This window comes from Bubalus kerabau, chromosome 17 (assembly GCF_029407905.1).
Source record: "Bubalus kerabau isolate K-KA32 ecotype Philippines breed swamp buffalo chromosome 17, PCC_UOA_SB_1v2, whole genome shotgun sequence".
In the NCBI taxonomy this organism is placed as follows: domain Eukaryota; kingdom Metazoa; phylum Chordata; class Mammalia; order Artiodactyla; family Bovidae; genus Bubalus; species Bubalus kerabau.
Genome location: NC_073640.1, coordinates 46,092,173 through 46,110,282, shown reverse-complemented (window position 1 = coordinate 46,110,282; position 18,110 = coordinate 46,092,173). Strand labels below are relative to the sequence as shown.

Below are 18,110 nucleotides of genomic sequence, written 5' to 3'. Positions count from 1 at the left end.
ACATCATCTTAAGCACCTCATGCTGAGTCCTAAGGAGGACCTCAGTGCTCAGAGATCATTCCGGAGTTGCACAGGAATCAACGTTACCCCCGAGTCCTCCTCCCTCAGTATTCCCTCTCCTTCTCACCCTCCACCCTCATTTAAAATATTTGGTTCCTTGCTAAGAGTAGGCATTATGTAATATCATTCGTAACTTTTTCTCTCTTCCTTTGATCAACTGGATTTGTGATGGTTTAAACAGTGAAACTTATAGGCAGATTAGCATAGATATCCAAGGACTCTATTATTTACACATTGTGAGTGTTGTTTTATTTTCTTCAATACCTGCTACTCTTCTTACCCCCACTCTGTGTTAGTTTCCACCTACACCTTTCTTTTCTGATTCTGTGGTTAGATTAACTATTGTACTTGTGTATTTTTGAATGAGGAAACAAAATGCTAGCGCTTTATCACTCAAGCTCTAGGCCAAATGTGATGATTCCTAGATGTTGGCTTTTCAAATCCACAGATCGGTGGCCTTGGCTAGCCTTTCCAGTTTGTTCTCCTAGACTGCACTAGTATCATTCCCTGCAAAACAGGGTGTACACAATAGTGTCTGGAGACCCTAGAAGCAGGTATTTCTGGCTTCAGTATTTTTTTTTAATAGGAAGAAGTAGGACTTTTAGCCATAAATGTATGGGTTTCTAAAACCCTCAAATTCAGATATTTTATCATTTCTTTTTTGTATATATTTTATTAGATCCAGGTTTCTGATGGGTTCAGAATATGTCCGGGTATATATTTATTTATTGACTGTGCTGTGGCTTACTTACCCCATGCAAACTCTTAGTTGCAGCACGTGGGAGTTAATTCCCTGACTAGGGATCAGGCCCCCTGCATTGGGAATATGGAGTATCAGCCACTGGACCACCAAGTCCCCCTAAAATATTTTTTAACCAACTCACACAATGGAATTGATGATTGGTTGCTGGAAGGGATCTTGCTTTGGGGATACATGCCTTAGTCACCTGGAGCCCAGAACAAAGATCTGACCAAATATTTGTCCAAAGGCACTATACCAGGGAACTTTGCCCACATACTTGTTTAAACATGCCACTTAAGAGAATCAGCATTAGAAATACCACTGATGAGAGCAGCAGTAGAGTAGAAAGCAGGACAGCAGGCTTAGTTACAATACAGCGGCTGCAATAATGGAGTTCGATTCTAGAGAAAACAAAGGTGGTGGTGTGGTTGCTGTTGCTGTTGAGTTGCTAAGTCCTGTGTGATTCTCTCTTGACCCCACGGACTGTGGTCTGCCAGGCTCCTCTATCCACGGGATTTCCCAAGCAGGAATACTGGAGTGGGTTGCATTTCCTTCTATCATTTCTTAAATTATGGCTAATCTAGCACTGGGTTGAATTTTCACTAATACTTATCCAATCCTGGTCCCCAAACCTTCCTGAGTCCACCTGTGGATATTGATAAACTTGCTTGAAGGGCTTATGCTTAAGAATTCAGAGGACTGATTGCATCTCATCAGGCCTGAAAGCTGCTAGGACTCAAATGACCTCCATAGCTGTGTGGAGACTGGAATGGGCGGGCTTTGTCTGTTGTGTTCCCCACATGATGGAGGAAAGAACACAGCTAACTCTGAGAGGTTTTTAATCACCGTCTCTTGATGGCTTAAAATGTTTTCAGTCAAGATACCAGGAAACAAAGCTTGTTTCTTCTGACCACTGTTGCCAACCAGCTCATTTGTATGAGCATGACTTCTCCATGGTGACACTGTTCCCTCCACTCCCAATAGGAAGAAAATTGGTTCTCAGGAGTTGAAAAAAGAATTCGTGTTATGTATTGGGTTGGTCAAAAAGGTCGTTTGAATTTTTGCATAATGTTACAGAAAAATCCAAATGAATTTTTTTGCCAACCCAGTATAAAATGCAGATATACAGTATATCTAAGGAATACTGGAGCGGGTAGGCATTTCCTTCTCCAGGGGATCTTCCCAATCCAGGGATTGAATGCAGGTCTCCTGCATTGCTGGTGGATTCTTTACTGCCTGAGCCACAAGGGAAGCCCTTTATCCCACCTGATCCTAATTCTTCTTGGTGGAACTACGAGAGCTATGCCTCAGGCTCACAGGACAGTACCCCACAGAACAAGACTGGCTTTGGGGCTGGCCTGCAGGTGTACTTCAGAATTAGGATTGCTCTGCAATCAGAGTCCTGCAGGTCAAACTGTCTTGTGTGATGGTTAGAAGACTGACTTTCGTGTTAGAGCCTTGCATGGTCTAAGGACAGTTCTCACTGTTTTCAAGAACTTCCACCCTTCCCTAATAGTCCACTGCACTCCTATACAGTCAGCAGTTGGTTATACTGAATGCAGACAATTTAAAGTACCATTCTTTTTCCTTGGGCCATTCTGCCAGGTTACTAGCTTATTTAACAAAAGAGGCATTCTTACATAGTCCTTAATGGAGAAGGAAATGGCAACCCACTCCAGTGTTCTTGCCTGGAGAATCCCAGGGACAGGGGAGCCTGGTGGGCTGCCCTCTATGGGGTCACACAGAGTCGGACACGACTGAAGTGACATAGCAGTAGCAGCAGCAGCAATGGTGGTTTCTGGATGTGAGAGGGGGACTGATATAATGGTAGCAGGGTAATGTTCTGGTAGTTTATCCCAGACCATTGTCTTTTGAGATGTGACATGAGTTGTATGCAATATAGTCCAAGTACCATGTTTGTCTTTTTTGGGTCTTTTTTAAGAGACAGGATTATTTTGAGTTATTGTTCAGTCACCCCATTGTGTCTGACTCTTTGCGACCCCATGGATTGCAGCACTCCAGGCCTCTATCCCTCACCATCTTCTGAAATTTGTCCAAGTTCATGTCCACTGCATCAGTGATGCCATCCTCTGACGCCCTCTTTTCCTTCTGCCCTCAATCTCTCCCAGCATCAGGGATTTTTCCAACGAGTCAGCTGTTCTCATCAGGTGGACAAAATAATGGAACTTCAGCTTTAGCATCAGTCCTTCCAATGAGTATTCAGGGTTGATCTCCCTTAAGATCCACTGGTTGATCTCCTTGCTTTCCAGGGGACTATCAGGAGTCTTCTCCAGCACCACAGTTCGAAGGCATCAATTCTTCCATGCTCTGCCTTCTTTACGGTCCAGCTCTCACAACTGTGTGTGACCACTGGGAAGACCATAGCCTTGACTATAAGGACATCTGTCTTCAGAGTAATGTCTCTGCTTTTCAACACACTATGTTTGTCATAGCTTTCTGCCAAGAAGCAATCGTTTTCTGATTTCATGGCTGTAGTCACCCTCCACAATGATTTTAGAGCCCAAGAAGAGGAAATCTGTCACTACTTACACCTTTTCCCCTTCTATTTGCCACGGGGTTGGATGCCATGATCTTAGTTTTAAGCCAACTCTTTCACTGTCCTCCTTCACCCTCATCAATAGGCTCTCTAGTTCCTCTTTGCTTTCTGCCACTAAAGTGGTATCATCCGCATATCTGGGGTTGTTGATGTTTCTCCTGCCTATCTTGATTCCAGCTTGTAACTCATCCAGTCTGACATTTCTCATGATGTATCCTTCCTCAAAACACAAGCCAGTATGGTTCTTAGATTCCTTTCCAAGGCTGTAACAGGAAGCTTTGATACCATGATTTATAAGGGCATTTAATGTCTCCCTGTCCCCAACACACACACTGAATACTCAAACAATGATAGGAGCCACTGTTTGAGCTCACAGATAGCCAGACCCTTTATACTCATGGTTCCCGATCTTCACAACTCTACAAGGTTTAAGTATCACTGTTTTACTGATGAAGAAACCAAGGCTCAAAAAAAGGTTGAAAGCCTTACTCAAGGTTACATAGCTTAGACCCAAGGACCATCCAGAATTGTCAGAACTTGACTAGGTATCTTACAGATGATCTTCTCCTTTAGTCCACATAACTGAGGTAGGTATTATAACATCAGTTTGACATTTCAGAAAATAAAAGCAATAACTGAACTTAAAAGAGGTTAAAACAGGTAAAAGCAAACTATATTTTACACCAGTTAAGGTAGCAATACTCACTCTGCGTGCAGCCTAGTGGGCTGTCCAGGGACACGACTGCTTCCCCATTAGGAAGATTCACACTTATCCCCCACCCTGTGATTACAAAGCAGGTTTTTAAAAATGTCACACATGGGGCTTCAGGATGGGAAGGGACACATGTACGCCTATGGCTGATTCATACCGATGTATGGCAAAAACCATCACAATATTGTAAATTATCCTCCAATTAAAAGTAAATACAGAGTCACACAGTAAACTGGGGCCTTTTTATCAGCACTGGAGCACAGAGCACAGGGGTGGCTCCAGCTGGGTAGATTCCGAAGGGTTTGTTAACCTACAAGGTGACACCCTGCATGGATTCGTCTCAGCGTCACGACCGTACTGCCTTCTCATGCTTCCTATGGAGAAGGGCTTAGAAAATAAAGAACCTCGAAACCACTGGTTTCCCACAATTATTTAATTATCTCTGCACAACTATTTTTTGTAGAATGTTAGCTGTAGAGGACCAGAAATAAATACAGCTTCAGATTTGAACTGTATCCTGCTGTACTTTTTCTTAGAAGCCCGAAATAGAATTTTCTAACACCTTTTGTGGTTGGAAATACTGAATTTAAATAGGATTGCAGATACAAACATGTAGATTGATGTGTCTATTTCCGTAAAATGCAGCCACCATATTGGTGAAGTATGGATACTAAAATTAATAAAATGACAAGTAGGAAAAAAAAAAAACAAATCTGGAGCTAGGCACTGTAGTGACAATAAGCCTTTACATAACGTTAGGTACTAATAAAAGATGTGAAAAATGAGTAACTTGTTTAATTTTGTTGAGGGTCTCTTCAGGTCACAATTTTCTGTTGTGTACGTATTTAAGATGATATACTTTATTGATAATTCAACAGGGCTTCCCTGGTGGGCTAGTGATTAAGAATCCATCTGCCAGTGTGAGGTATATGGGTATGACACCTGGTCTGGGAAGATTCCACATGCTGCCAGGCAGCTAAGCCAGTGTTCCACACCTACTGAACCCCAAGGGCTCTATAGCCTCTGCTCCACAACAAGGGAAGCCCCCACAATGAGAAGCCTGTGTACCGCAACTCGAGTAGTCCCACATGCAGCAACGAAGACCCAGCACAACCTAAATAAATAAATCTTTAAAAAATACTTTTAAAAACATGTTCCTATTGCTGATACCCGTGGCAATGACATGCATAATTATTCTTTTAATTTTTAAGAGGATAAAGCTGAGAAATTGGGGCTTACCTTGTGGTCCAGTCAGTAAAGAGTCTGCCTGCAATGCAGAAAACCCGGGTTTGATCCTTGGGTCAGGAAGATCCTGTGGAGGAAGAAATGGTAACCCACTCCAGTCTTCTTGCCTGGGAGATCCCATGGACAGAGGAGCTTGGTGGGCTACAGTCCATGGAGTCACAACAGCTGGACACGACTTAGCAACTAAACGACGACAAAGCTGAAAAATTAGGAAGATGGAAATAGTTGGATCTGACTGCATGGTTAAAGAACAAATAAAAACCCACCCACCTGTCTTGTCCTTTTCAAACAACGGCCCCGTGTGCCTCTGAATTGCCGTGAGGGTATATGTCTTACATTCAGGTTTGCTACTGTCCCAAATGGTTCCTTTACTGTCTGGATTAAGTGACACAACTGGCGTAAATGTAGTTGAGTTAGGAAGCAAAACAGTACCAACGTCTGATGGTTTTTTTCTATAATGGTAAGAATTTATATTAGATGCCTAAAATTAAACTTTAATTCAAAGGATGATCTACTATAATCAACTTTTTTTAAGGCAAACAATTTAAACAGGACTTACTCATACTGGAAAATAAGAGATAAAAATCAATGTCATAGCACTTTATGGTTCAACTGAGGAAACTGGATACAGTATATTAATAAATCACCAGAAAAATGAGGTCTACAGTTCCCCAGCACAGCATACACACTGGATTCTGCTGCACATGTAGGACTCTGGAAATGGTTTAAGCATCTTTGTCATTTGGATTCTAAGCTATAAATCAAAACATACTATCTATTGTGTGGCACCAATTAAAAACAGAAACGTCTCTAAGAATTTACAGGGCCGAGAATGTTTATTTTACATCTTTGCTCCTTGATACAGAAGACTCTGTGTAGGTGAATGCTGTGACTTTTTCTTAGGTCTGCCAGTTTAATCAACAGTTCTACATCAAAGCCAACCACAACCATGCCCGACCTGAATCTGGTTCTAGGCTCAGAGAAGCTATTCATTATAAAGAAGTGTATCTGAGGCTCTTTATATCCTGGATTACGCAAGTCAACTGGTCACCACGGTTGAGTGGATTAGCTGCCACAGTTAACGCTCACCAGTTACACCACTGAAGGGGTGAAGTAGGGAGGGTACATCAGCACCATAAGGTTGTCAGGAGGAACAGGGTACTTTTAAAAATGGCATTATTGTTTAATTATGTTATTTTAAACAAATGATGTTTGGCTTTAAGTAGGGATGACGAAACACTTAGGTTGAAGTTGTAAAGTATGGGTAGGGCTGTAGAAGACTATAAATATTACAGAGGGAGAGATAATATCGTTATAAAATACTGCTATCTAATAAAGTTTTCTTTATAAGAAGGCTTTTTTCTTTTTCAGAGCTTTAAAGCACAGATCATACCACAGTTCTATGTCAGAGGTCAGCAAACTCTGCCAAATGATTTACTATTAAACAGATCGTAAGCTGGGTTTCATGGTGCATGTATTTTCTAACAACTATTTAGTGCTGCTGCTGTACCTCAAAATTAGCCGTATACAATATGCAAATGACTGGGTATGGCTGTGTCCCAATAAAACTTTATTTTTACAAGTATGGGTGTCAGGCCAGATTCCAAGCAAGAGCTGTCAGTTTACTAACCCTCTTCTAAATAAATCACCACAGAAATACAATGTGAGCCACATACACAATTTAAAATTTTACAGCAGCTACACAAAAAAATAAGCAGGTGAAATTCACTTTAATATTTTATTTAATCCAAAATATCCCAAACATCATTTCAACAAGTAATCAATATAAAAAGCTATCAATGAGATACATTTAAAAAAATACGTCTTCAGAGCTGTTGCATATTGTACACTTAGCATCCTCGTCATTACAAGTGCTCAGCAGCCACATGTGGCTGGCGGCTACCAAACTGCACCGTATGTTCTGGATCTTCTGTGCTGGGATTTCTACAGCTGTCTGGAGGTTGGCAACAGTGTTGGGATTTGGCTCTTGAAAAGATAGGGGATATAATTATGCTGCCTCTGGGAGACAGGACAAGGGATTAAAGCTTTTGGGAAGAAATATGTGGCCTCGGACACTAGCAGTTGAGGTAGCCCGTGATTCTAGGAAAATGTAACCAGACCAATGATACAGTCAGACCAGCTCCACTGCCAGTGCAATGCATAATGCACATGCAAAATGTAACTGCCCTTAAGACAGCCAGTCTTTAGCACTTAGACTGCATCAGAATTTAAAGCATATACGGATGTGAAAGACAGCTGTGTAGCAAGGAAAAAAAAGCCTCGAAAATTAAATTGAATTTTTAAAAAGATTAAAACAATCTAAATGCTTTTTCAGTTACCTCTGTCCAACACAGTATAATGCCAGTCACCAATAGTTTAACATGTTACTAAGAGGCAATCATAACCCTTATTTTAAGCCTGGGGAAGTTCTTCATTATTTAAGCCCAAATTTCTAAGTGATTAAATCAACATTTCCAAATTAAGAATGGACGTAACTTTTTGTTAATAAAACTTAGAGGCAAGTGTTTTTAACAAAAAATTTATTACCAAAATACAATATTAAAGTCAATACATGACAAACTCCTGTAAAGCAAAATAAATTATTCTAACATTGTACAGTATTTCCAAAGGTAGTTAAAGAAGCGCTAAGACCTTGCTTCACTGTTTATTGAACAGATAAACTGTTCTACCATGAACACAATCCTAGAGTTTTAGGCGTTAAGGCATGCAGCTTGATGTGCAGGATAATTTTACAAAATGCAAATCATCCTATTTTAATAAGATACAGTGTCAGAATTAACTGTAGTCTTTACATGTCAGTGTTTCGGAAATTTTCAGACTTTGGCTATAGAAGCAATGCCGTAGTGTTACACAATACTTATTTCTTAAAAAAATACATGTATTCATGTCCATGAATATCAAACTCAAATTTCTATTAAATATATTTTATAGAATATTACTTAGAGCACCTTGCTGTACAATAAAAAAAAGATTAAATAAGTGTCTATGAAAACTAAAAATATAGTAAGTCTCAATAGAGAAGCCTGCTTGTCTCTGTCAAGCCAAGTACATTGCAGGAAGATACAATGTAAACGTAGGTGCCCACGGCTCGCTTTGTGAGAAGAGACAAAAAAAAAAAAGAAATAGTAGCAAAGCCACTGATAGCTACCTGGAACAGACCAAAGATCTAGAATAAAGGCTTCAGTCAGTGTCACTACACTGTGCTGGTTGGACTCAGGGCTTGAAGTCTACAGGTCAACTGGAATACAGGCATGGTACTGTTAGAACACTGGGGACACCAACCATATTCTGGATTACTAGAGAAAGAGAAAATGATAGAGCCCTGACAAAATATTATTTATAATGATCAGAATGCATCATCTTCCCCCTCCCCACCTTTGCCTTATCCAGTAAGTTTGTTTTAAAAACTATGCTCACTATCAAATCTTAGAATTTAAGTGTTCAGCATGGAAAACAGACACTGAGTTTTCTATAACAAAAGATCGAGTACCAGTAAATGTTATTCCTATATAAAGAGAATTCCTGCTGATTATTTTAATACCTATCTCTTCTAGAATTAAAATTGCATATTTAGTCTTCATCAGTACTTTTAGAAATACTCAATTGTTCTTGGTGGAGACAGTTAACTTAAGGCTTGTCACAAAACCATTATGGGCAAGTACAGAACATTTTTGGTGTATGGTTCCTCCTACAGGCCAGGAGAAAGCTTTTGGAGATATTTTAGGCTAGAGTCAGATGAATATTTAAAGACTTTTGAACTTCTGGGTTAATTTTTTCCCCATGAGCTAGGGAAAATTTAAATTTGTGATTCCAAATGGAAAATTTAACAACCAATGGAAGTGGTTTAAGGAAATGAAGCAAGTTAATTCAAAAATTCATTGTTGAAATTTTGGGAATGTTATTTAGTTATTAATATTTTCCAAATGATTATGTAAAATTAAAGCCAAGGAAAATTTATGAAACAAAAAAATTCTTCTAAGGTTGTCAGTTTTCAGAATAACAGATTTTTATAAAGAAACACTGAGCCAGAGCCACCAGTAATGAAAAATATGAGTGAAAACAATATAATAATGGAACCATTTAAAATGTATCATTTGAATCTGAAATAAAATTTCACTGTGTTTTAATCCTGAAAACAGGAGAAAATGAGAAAAGCGACTGTATGGGGTCTTGAGTAATACAGTTTAGTATATACAAATTCATCTTCTCTTTTAAAAACCAGATATCAGAAATGGATTAACTTTCACAAATAAATTAAAGCTACCTAAATTAAAGAGCTGCAAAGTTTCAATCAATTCTGTTTGTTCAAATATCACCATCAAATGAAATTAAAAAAAAAAAAAAAAATCAGACAATATTTCAAGTGCCCGGCCCCGCTTAAGTAGTTCCCTAAGGCTATCTGAAAAATGTTAATTCATTCGACTCAAACCTGGACTTTGGGAAGAGAATTCTTTCCTAAAATGTGTCCATCGAGTATCCTACTCAAAAAATTCCGTTTCACTGTTTTCTAAGCTTATGAGAGTCACAGCCTTAGCTCCAGAGGATGAAGAGTCAGGTTCAGAAAGAGCACCATGGAGATGGCGCAGTGCATGGTGCACCGCCGCTTTCTGATTTGTAGGCAGAACTGACATCAGCACAACAATGCACACACAATGATCAGGGCTACAAGAGCAAACCAACAACTGTTCTCTTTACCCTTTGAAATATGCTCTAATACAAAATGTGTAATTAACGAGAAGATTTCATCTATCTGATGGCGAGTTTTCACTGGCTTCCCATGTTGTCCTATTGCACACCAAAAAAAAATGCAATTTCCTGGATAGGAGAAACCCAAATGTTTTTTGTTATTAAAAGTTTTAGAAAAACTTGGATTTTTTTTTACTATATTTTAGCCACATTTGGTTATACTTCATATGCTAAGTGTAACTAAATAAAAAACTAAAGGAAATAAAATCTCAATAGTAGTACTCATTTGAAGGGGCTTCTGAATTTCATCCCACTTCCCCTAAATGATTTTTATTTAACAGTTTAAACTATTTCCAAGGTCTCATGGCTAGACGCAGTTGCCTACTTCGTTGTTTTAACAGACTTTTTTAGACAGCAAGCTTGGTCTAGTTTAGAAGAGCGGATTAGAAGGCCTAGGTAACTAGTGAGGAAACTGGGGTTTCTATCCACACTCTGAAAAGAATCTCTGAGAAGTGCACTGTGCTCCACTAGTCACCATTTTTATGAACCTTGAGTTTTGATTTGAGGTTGGTAGGAATTCACCTTTCTCCTCTTTTGCTCACAAGACATTCACTGTAAATTTACGACAATAATTTACTTTGTAAATGATTACTTGTAATCTAGATTTGGATTTAGAGATCTCTTTTCTTTCTAAAGAGTAAAGTATTAATAATATATCTCAGGTTGAGTGTAGATTTATTCCTATCAATCTGGCGAAAGATTTAATCATCTCAAAGCCCTGTAATAATCTTTTTTTTCTTGTTGATACCACAAACCCTCAGACACTTGCCTCCCATTTCTCACAAGAGGCCTGTCATTCATGTCAAAATTGAGAATAAAGAAAACTAAGGTCTGCTTAAGACTGTGACACTTTAGTTAACAGTACGTTTTGGAATAGTTCCTGAAAAGCCCCTTCTTAACTCTTTTGCTTGCATTTCTACACTAGAGTAAGCTTTTAATAATAAATACACTCAAACTAAGAGGTAACAGAAGGTTATTGTAAGGTTATATCTTTGCTGCCTCCTCAACCCACTTCCTCTCACTCAAATGCTTAAATATTATTACCCCTTATCTATTTGGAATTTTTTATTACATTACAAATTTGGTTCCAAAGTACCATCTGTCATTTCCTCAAGAATCACACCAACTATTTCCTCTGTGTCTAGTAAGTTGCTGGACAGCACGAAGGGCAGACTGCAGTTTAAAGGAGTCTTCCTCGGCTGGTTTCCTCTTTGGATAACAATTCCATCTAATTTGTGTTTAGAGTTGTGTTGTGGTCCTTATTCAGGATGATGTTGACAATTTCACCCTCATGCTCTTTCATATGATCCAAGAGATTCTCTTTGCTGGTAGATTCAAAACCACATATACAACAACAGAAGAGTAAAACGCAATACTCCACGCCAGGAGGGGCCAGACTGGAGTTTTTTTCTAAACTGCATGAGGTATTACTTGCAGGGCTTAGCTTCTCATTCTCGCTGGGACCTCTGACTTCATTGGGAGCCTGGGGAATCAGCTCTGAGGATGACACCAAATTTTCTGAACTTCCAGAAGTGAGAGAATCGGCTCTTTCTTCACTGTTTAATACTGTCTTTCCAGAGGATTTCCCCCGAATCCTTAAAACAAAACACATCAAATACTGAGTTGGTTATAATGCAGGCTAGTAGATTTAACTCTAACTTTACAGAAAATATATAGATATGTAACAGTAATTTATTTATATATAATAGTAAGATCAAATACCTGCCACTTTGTGAAATTGCATCATTAATAGCCTTGTTCACTTGTTCGTAGTTGTAATTTTGGTCACTGGCATGCTTCCACATGTGAGACTTCAAAGAAGGAGGATGGCTGCACACATACCCACACAACGAGCATCTGAAAAACCGAGAAGAAGGAAATCAGATGACCCCACGATTTCGTAACAACTATTAAATTTGTTCTCCTAAGGACTTACTAGGTATCACATTTCACTGAATCTAAGATGCCACTGATTATAAGAGACATATTGATATCAGAGGCTAAAATGTCCTACTGCGGATCTCTCAGAATCAATGAAATAAAAGTATTTTACATTATAAAGAAATGATAAGAGTCAGGACACAAACATCCCAAATTACTTTAGCTATTAAGTATTTGGAAAGATTTCTAATATACTAACATGCTAAATCTTTGCACTAAATTATTTAACCACACACATGGACAAATACACAAAATCAATTCTCTATACCACTTTATTTCTTAAGAAAGCAAAAAGGAATTAAATAATTCAACATTAACTCTGTGCTTACTTATAAATTCACAGGAAATGTAAGTAGTAGTCCTGAAATGCTTCAACAATGTAGATTTCATAAGTAAAACAGATACTTATCTTAAAGTTTCTAGTCCAAATAACAATTGTTTGACATAATTGGGCACATTCAGTAAAATCTGAACTGAATAAACTCCTCTTTTCCTTCTGTGCCCAGTTCTTCCTATCACTGACATCTAGCATCAGTATGGAATATTCGCTACAACTGATGAACCATTATTGATACATTATTATTAACTAGTGTCTACAGTTTATATTAGGGTTCACTATGTTGTACAGTTCTATGTATTTTGATAAATGCATAATGCCATGAATCCATCATAACATCACGCTGAATAACTTCCCAACCTTAAACACCTTCTGGCACTCCGCCTACTTATCCCTCCTGCCCTAACCACTGGCAGTCACCAATCCTTTTATTGTCTCCACAGTTCTGCCTTTTCTAGCATGTTGCACATTTGGAATCATACTGTATACAGCCTCTTCAGACTGGTTTCTCTCCCTTAGCCATTTGCATGTAAGTTCTTCCATGTCTTTTCAGAGCTTGAGAGGCCCCTCTCTCCATCGCTGAATAATATTCCACCAAGCTACCACATTTGTTACTGTTTTCTATTTGTTGTTCTTCTATTATTTTCTTCTACTCTTTTTCTGCCTTTTGTGGTTTTCACTCAGCATACTATATGATTCAATTTTTCTCCTTTCTTAACATGTCAGTTATACTTATTTTTTTACTTTATATTATTGGTTTCCCTAGTGTTTGGCAAATACATTTACAGCTAACCCAAATCCACCTTCAAGTAACACTATACTGGCTTCATGGATAGCTCAGGTACGTTATGATAAAATAAAGACATCTAGTTGCTCCCAAGTTTTGTCAATTATGAAAAAAGCTTTTATTAAACATTCATGTGCAGGGTTTTCTGTGAATATTAGTTTTCATCATTTGTGTAAATACTTAAAAGCAGAATGTTTATCTTTTTAGGAAACTGTAAACATACTTTTAAAAAGTCATTTTTATTAAATATTTAATTACCAATCTACAATTACAAATCAGGTAACTTATCTGAACTCTTCACCACAACAACAAGACAGTTAGCAGAGGGGTAAAAGGACCACTTTGAGACATGCCAGAACATTCTGTTCTTAACAAGGTCTGCTCTCAGGATAAATTATTTAACCAGAGCCTAACCTACTGGAGTTTTATCAGAGCATAACTGACCTGAGGGAAAGAAATACTCAACTCCAGGACATTCCAGCTATCTTGTCAACCAGGGGCTGGGGAGGGAGGGGGCTGAGAAGCACAGTTCACAGCCCAGAGGCACAGGCTCACTAAAAAACTGAGACCTAGGCATGGACTACAGAACATTTTCCCTCCCTTTACTTTTAACCATCACATTCCTACTGACAGCAGAGCCTTTTACCCAGTACATCATGCCTGATTATCACGAAAAAATTATAAGACATACTAAAAGGCAAAAACCAAAGTTGAAGAGACAGAGCAAGCACATGAACAAGAGTCAGATATAGCAGGATGCTGGAATTATTAGACCGCTGATTTAAAACAACTATGATGAATAATTCTAAGAGTGCCAATGAATAAAATACACAGCATGGGAAAACAGATGAGTAACAAAGACGAGAGACGGAAATTCCAAAAAAGAACCAGAGGGAAATCAAAGAGGTCAGAACCCTATAAAATGAGATAAAAAAAATAGGTAACAGAAATGCGGAGTCCTATAATGGGCTTATTAGTGCACTGGATACACCTGAGGAAAGAATCTCTGAGCCTGAGGCTATCACAACTGATAGAAACCTCCAAACCAAAAAGCAAAAAATAAATAAATAAAAGGACTGGAAAAAACAGAATATACAACTACAAAAGGTGTAATCAATGTGTAATGGGAATACCAGAAGAGAGAAAGAACAGAAGGAATTTATTTTAAACAGTAATGACTGAGAAGTTCCCTAAATTAACATTAGATATCAAACCACAGATACAAGCCTCTCAGAGAACACCAAACAGGATAAATGGCAGAAAGACTACACGTAAGCCCATCAGTTTTGAACTACAGAAAATAAAAGAAAAAGAAAAAAGGAGCCAGAGGGAAACATAAGCAAAGAAGAATGAAACTTCTCAGAAACAATGCAAGAAAGTAGAGTGAACTATTCAAAGTGTTGAGAGAAAAATCAACCAACGTAGAGTTCTGTACCAGCAAACTTACTCTTCAAAACTGAACAGAAATAAAGACTTTCTCCAACAAACAAAGTTGAAGTAATCTGTTGCTGGTAAATCTGTCTTGCAAGAAAGGTTCAAGAAGTTCTTTAGAAAGAAGGAAAATGATCAAGTTCAGAAATGTGGATCTACACAAAGAAAGGAAAAACATCATGCTGCTGGTGCTATTCAGTTGCAAAGTTGAGTCTGAATGTTTGCCACGCCGTGCCAGGCTCCTCTGTCCATGAAATTCCCTAGGCAAGAATACTGGAGGGGGTTGCCATTGTTTCCTCCTGGGGATCTTCCTGATCCAGGGATCAAACCAGTGTTTCCTGCATAGGGAGGAGGATTCTTTACCACTGAGCCACCAGGGAAGTCCCAGATAAGGTGTAAGAGAGGGTAAAATAAAAGTTTTTAATTTTAATTGATCTAAGAGATAACTGTTTAAAATAATAATAGCAACAATATATTCGATTATGTATGCTTATGTATGTGTGCACCACGTGCGTGCGCGCACGTGCACACACACACACACACACACACACACACTTTATATATAAGTGAAATGAAAGAAGTAATGCAGATAATGGAACAGAAGAATTAGGTTACTTTATTATAATGTACCTGGGATACCCATGAAGCCAGTAATGTTACTTGAAGGTGGATTTGGATTAGCTGTAAATGTGTATGCCAAACCCTAGGAATCCATTAATGAAAAGTAAAAAAAATTAAGTACAACTGATATGCTAAGAAAGGAGAGAAAATGGAATCATATAACATGCTCAATGAAAACCACAAAAGGCAGAAAAAGAATAAAAGAAAAAAATAGAACAAGCACAGCAAATAGAAAACGGTAACAAATATGCAACTATGAATTCAACTATTATCAATCATCATTTAAACGTCAATGGTCTAAATACACCAATTAAAAACTGGAGATTGGGACTTTCCTAGTGGCTCTGCTAAGTCACTTCAGTTGTGTCCAACTTTGTGCGACCCCATAAACGGCAGCCCACCAGGCTCCCCCGTCCCTGGGATTCTCCAGGCAAGAACACTGGAATGGGTTGCCATTTCCTTCTCCAATGCAGGAAAGTGAAAAGTGAAAGTGAAGTCGCTCAGTCGTGTCCGACCCTCAGCGACCCCATGGAATGCAGCCTACCAGGCTCCTTCGACCATGGGATTTTCCAGGCAAGAGTACTGGAGTGGGGTGCCACTGCCTTCTCCATCCTAGTGGCTCAGGGGATAAGAATCGCCTGCCAATGCAGAGGACAAGAGTTCAATCCCTGTTCTGTGAAGAGACTCCACTGCAATGAGAAGCCTACACAACACAATGAAGAGTAGCTTCAACTTGGTGCAACTAGAGAAAGCCCACATGCAGTCCCAGTGCAGAGCCCAGCGAAGACCCAGCACAACTAAAAATACAGAAAAAGACAGAGATTGTCCGGCTGGATCAAAAACAAGCCCCAATTATATGTTGTCTATAAGAAACTCTCTTTATAAAGACACACATCAAACGCATAAAGAATATCTAGAGTAAGCCTATAGGTAACATCATACTTAATAAGAAACTAAAAGCTTTCCTGGTAAGTTTAAGAACAAAGCACAGATGTCTTATCTCACCATGCCTGTTCAGCATCATAACTGAAGTCCTAGTTATGCAATACATGTGTGTGTGTGTATACATGTATACAGTTTGTTCATGTGTCATGAGTGCCTACACAGAAAATCTTAAAGCACATGCCAAAAAACTCCTAGAACTAGTAAGTAATTATATCAAGATTGCAGGAAACAAGGTTAATATATATAAAAAGTCAATTGCTTTCCTATATTCCAGCCATAAACAAGCAGCATTTGAAATTAAGAACATTTAATCCCACTTACCTTAGCAGTACTGAAAACAAAATGCTTAGGTATGAAACTAACAAAATATGTACAAGGTCTGCCTTTATGAACAAAACTACAAAACTCTGATAAATCAAAGAGTTATAAATGTAGAGAGTATCTATATTCATGGATAGGAAGACTCAATACTGTCAAGATGTTAGTTCTTCCCAACTTGATCTACAGATTCAATATTATTCCAATAAAAACCACAGCAAGTTATTTTGTGGATACTGACAAACTGACTCTAAAGTTTACATGGAAGGCAAAAGATCCAGGAGAGCCAACACAATGTGGAAGAAGGACAAAGCTGGGAGTGTGCCACCCACAGCCATGGAATCAATAAAAGATAAGCAGTCACCAAGGTCTGAGTCACTGAGGGGGAATAGATAGGTGGGATTCAGCCGATTTTTTTAGGGCAGTGAAACTACTCTGTATGATACTGTAATGGTAGATACATGTCATTATACATTTACTCAAATACACAGTGTGTGCAGTATCAAGAGTGAACCCAAATATAAACTACAGACAGGATTACAATGATGCGTCAATATGGGCTCATCAATTCTCATAAATGTACTACTCTGGTGGGGGATGCTGATAATGGGGGAAGCTATGAATGTGTGGGGCACAGAGTATATGGGAAATCTTTGTGCTTCTGCTTGATACTGCAGTGAACCGAAACTGCCTCTAAAAATTAACCTATTAAAAAAAAGCTGATAGTGGGGCTTCCCTGATGGTCCAGTGGTTGACACTCTGCATTTCCACTGCAGGGGGCATCAGTTTAGTTCAGTCGCTTGGTCGTGTCCGACTCTTTGCAACCCCATGAACCACAGCACGCCAGGCCTCCCTGTCCATCACCAACTCCCGGAGTCCACCCAAACCCATGTCCATTGAGTCGGTGATGCCATCCAACCATCTCATCCTCTGTCGTCCCCTTCTCCTCCTGCCCTCAATCTTTCCCAGCAGCAGGGTCTTTTCAAATGAGTCAGTTCTTCGAATCAGGTGGCCAAAGTACTGTAATTTCAGTTTCAACATCAGTCCTTTCAATGAACACCCAGGACTGATATCCTTTAGGATGGACTGGTTGGTTCTCCTTGCAGTCCAAGGGACTCTCAAGAGTCTTCTCCAACACCACAGTTCAAAAGCATCAATTCTTCAGCGCTCAGCTTTCTTCACAGTCCAACTCTCACATCCATACATGACTACTGGAAAAACCACAGCTTTAACTAGACAGACCTTTATTGACAAAGTAATGTCTCTGCTTTTCAATATGCTGTCTAGGTTGGTCTAACTTTCCTTCCAAGGAGTAAGCGTCTTTTAATTTCATGGCTGCAATCACCATCTGCAGTGATTTTGGAGCCCAGAAAAATAAAGTCAGCCACTGTTTCCCCATCTATTTGCCATGAAGTGATGGGACCAGATACCATAATCTTAAGTTTTCTGAATGTTGAGCTTAAGGAGAGCTTTTCACTCTCCTCTTTCACTTTAATCAAGAGGCTCTTTAGTTCTTCTTCACTTTCTGCCCTAAGGGTGGTGTCATCTGCATATCTGAGGTTATTGATATTTCTCCCGGCAATCTTAATTCCAGCTTGTGCTTCCTTCAGCCCAGCGTTTCTCATGATGTATTCTGCATATAAGTTA

At 38.9% G+C, this 18,110-nt stretch overlaps 2 protein-coding genes across 6 annotated transcripts in view; both read right to left on the bottom strand.

Moving 5' to 3' along the window:
- DPY19L3 (dpy-19 like C-mannosyltransferase 3) overlaps positions 1 to 6,202 on the bottom strand; it is an 86,521-nt gene extending 80,319 nt beyond the window's left edge. Inside the window, exon 1 of the mRNA XM_055552651.1 lies at positions 5,311 to 6,202. The gene's annotated coding sequence lies outside the window, so the exon portion shown is untranslated. The remainder of the gene's footprint in view (positions 1 to 5,310) is intronic.
- A 1,639-nt stretch (positions 6,203 to 7,841) lies between these two features.
- Positions 7,842 to 18,110, bottom strand: part of ZNF507 (zinc finger protein 507) — a 41,640-nt gene continuing 31,371 nt past the window's right edge. For 4 of the 5 annotated variants that reach the window (XM_055552640.1, XM_055552641.1, XM_055552642.1 and 1 more), the window contains 2 exons: positions 11,806 to 11,940; positions 7,842 to 11,678 (listed from right to left, as the gene is read on the bottom strand). In XM_055552640.1, coding sequence (XP_055408615.1) covers positions 11,312 to 11,678; positions 11,806 to 11,940 — 502 coding nt within the window. In that variant the 3' untranslated portion in view covers positions 7,842 to 11,311. Of the gene's footprint in view, positions 11,679 to 11,805; positions 11,941 to 15,514; positions 15,998 to 18,110 lie in introns of those variants that run through there. The other variant, XM_055552645.1, reaches the window with a different exon arrangement.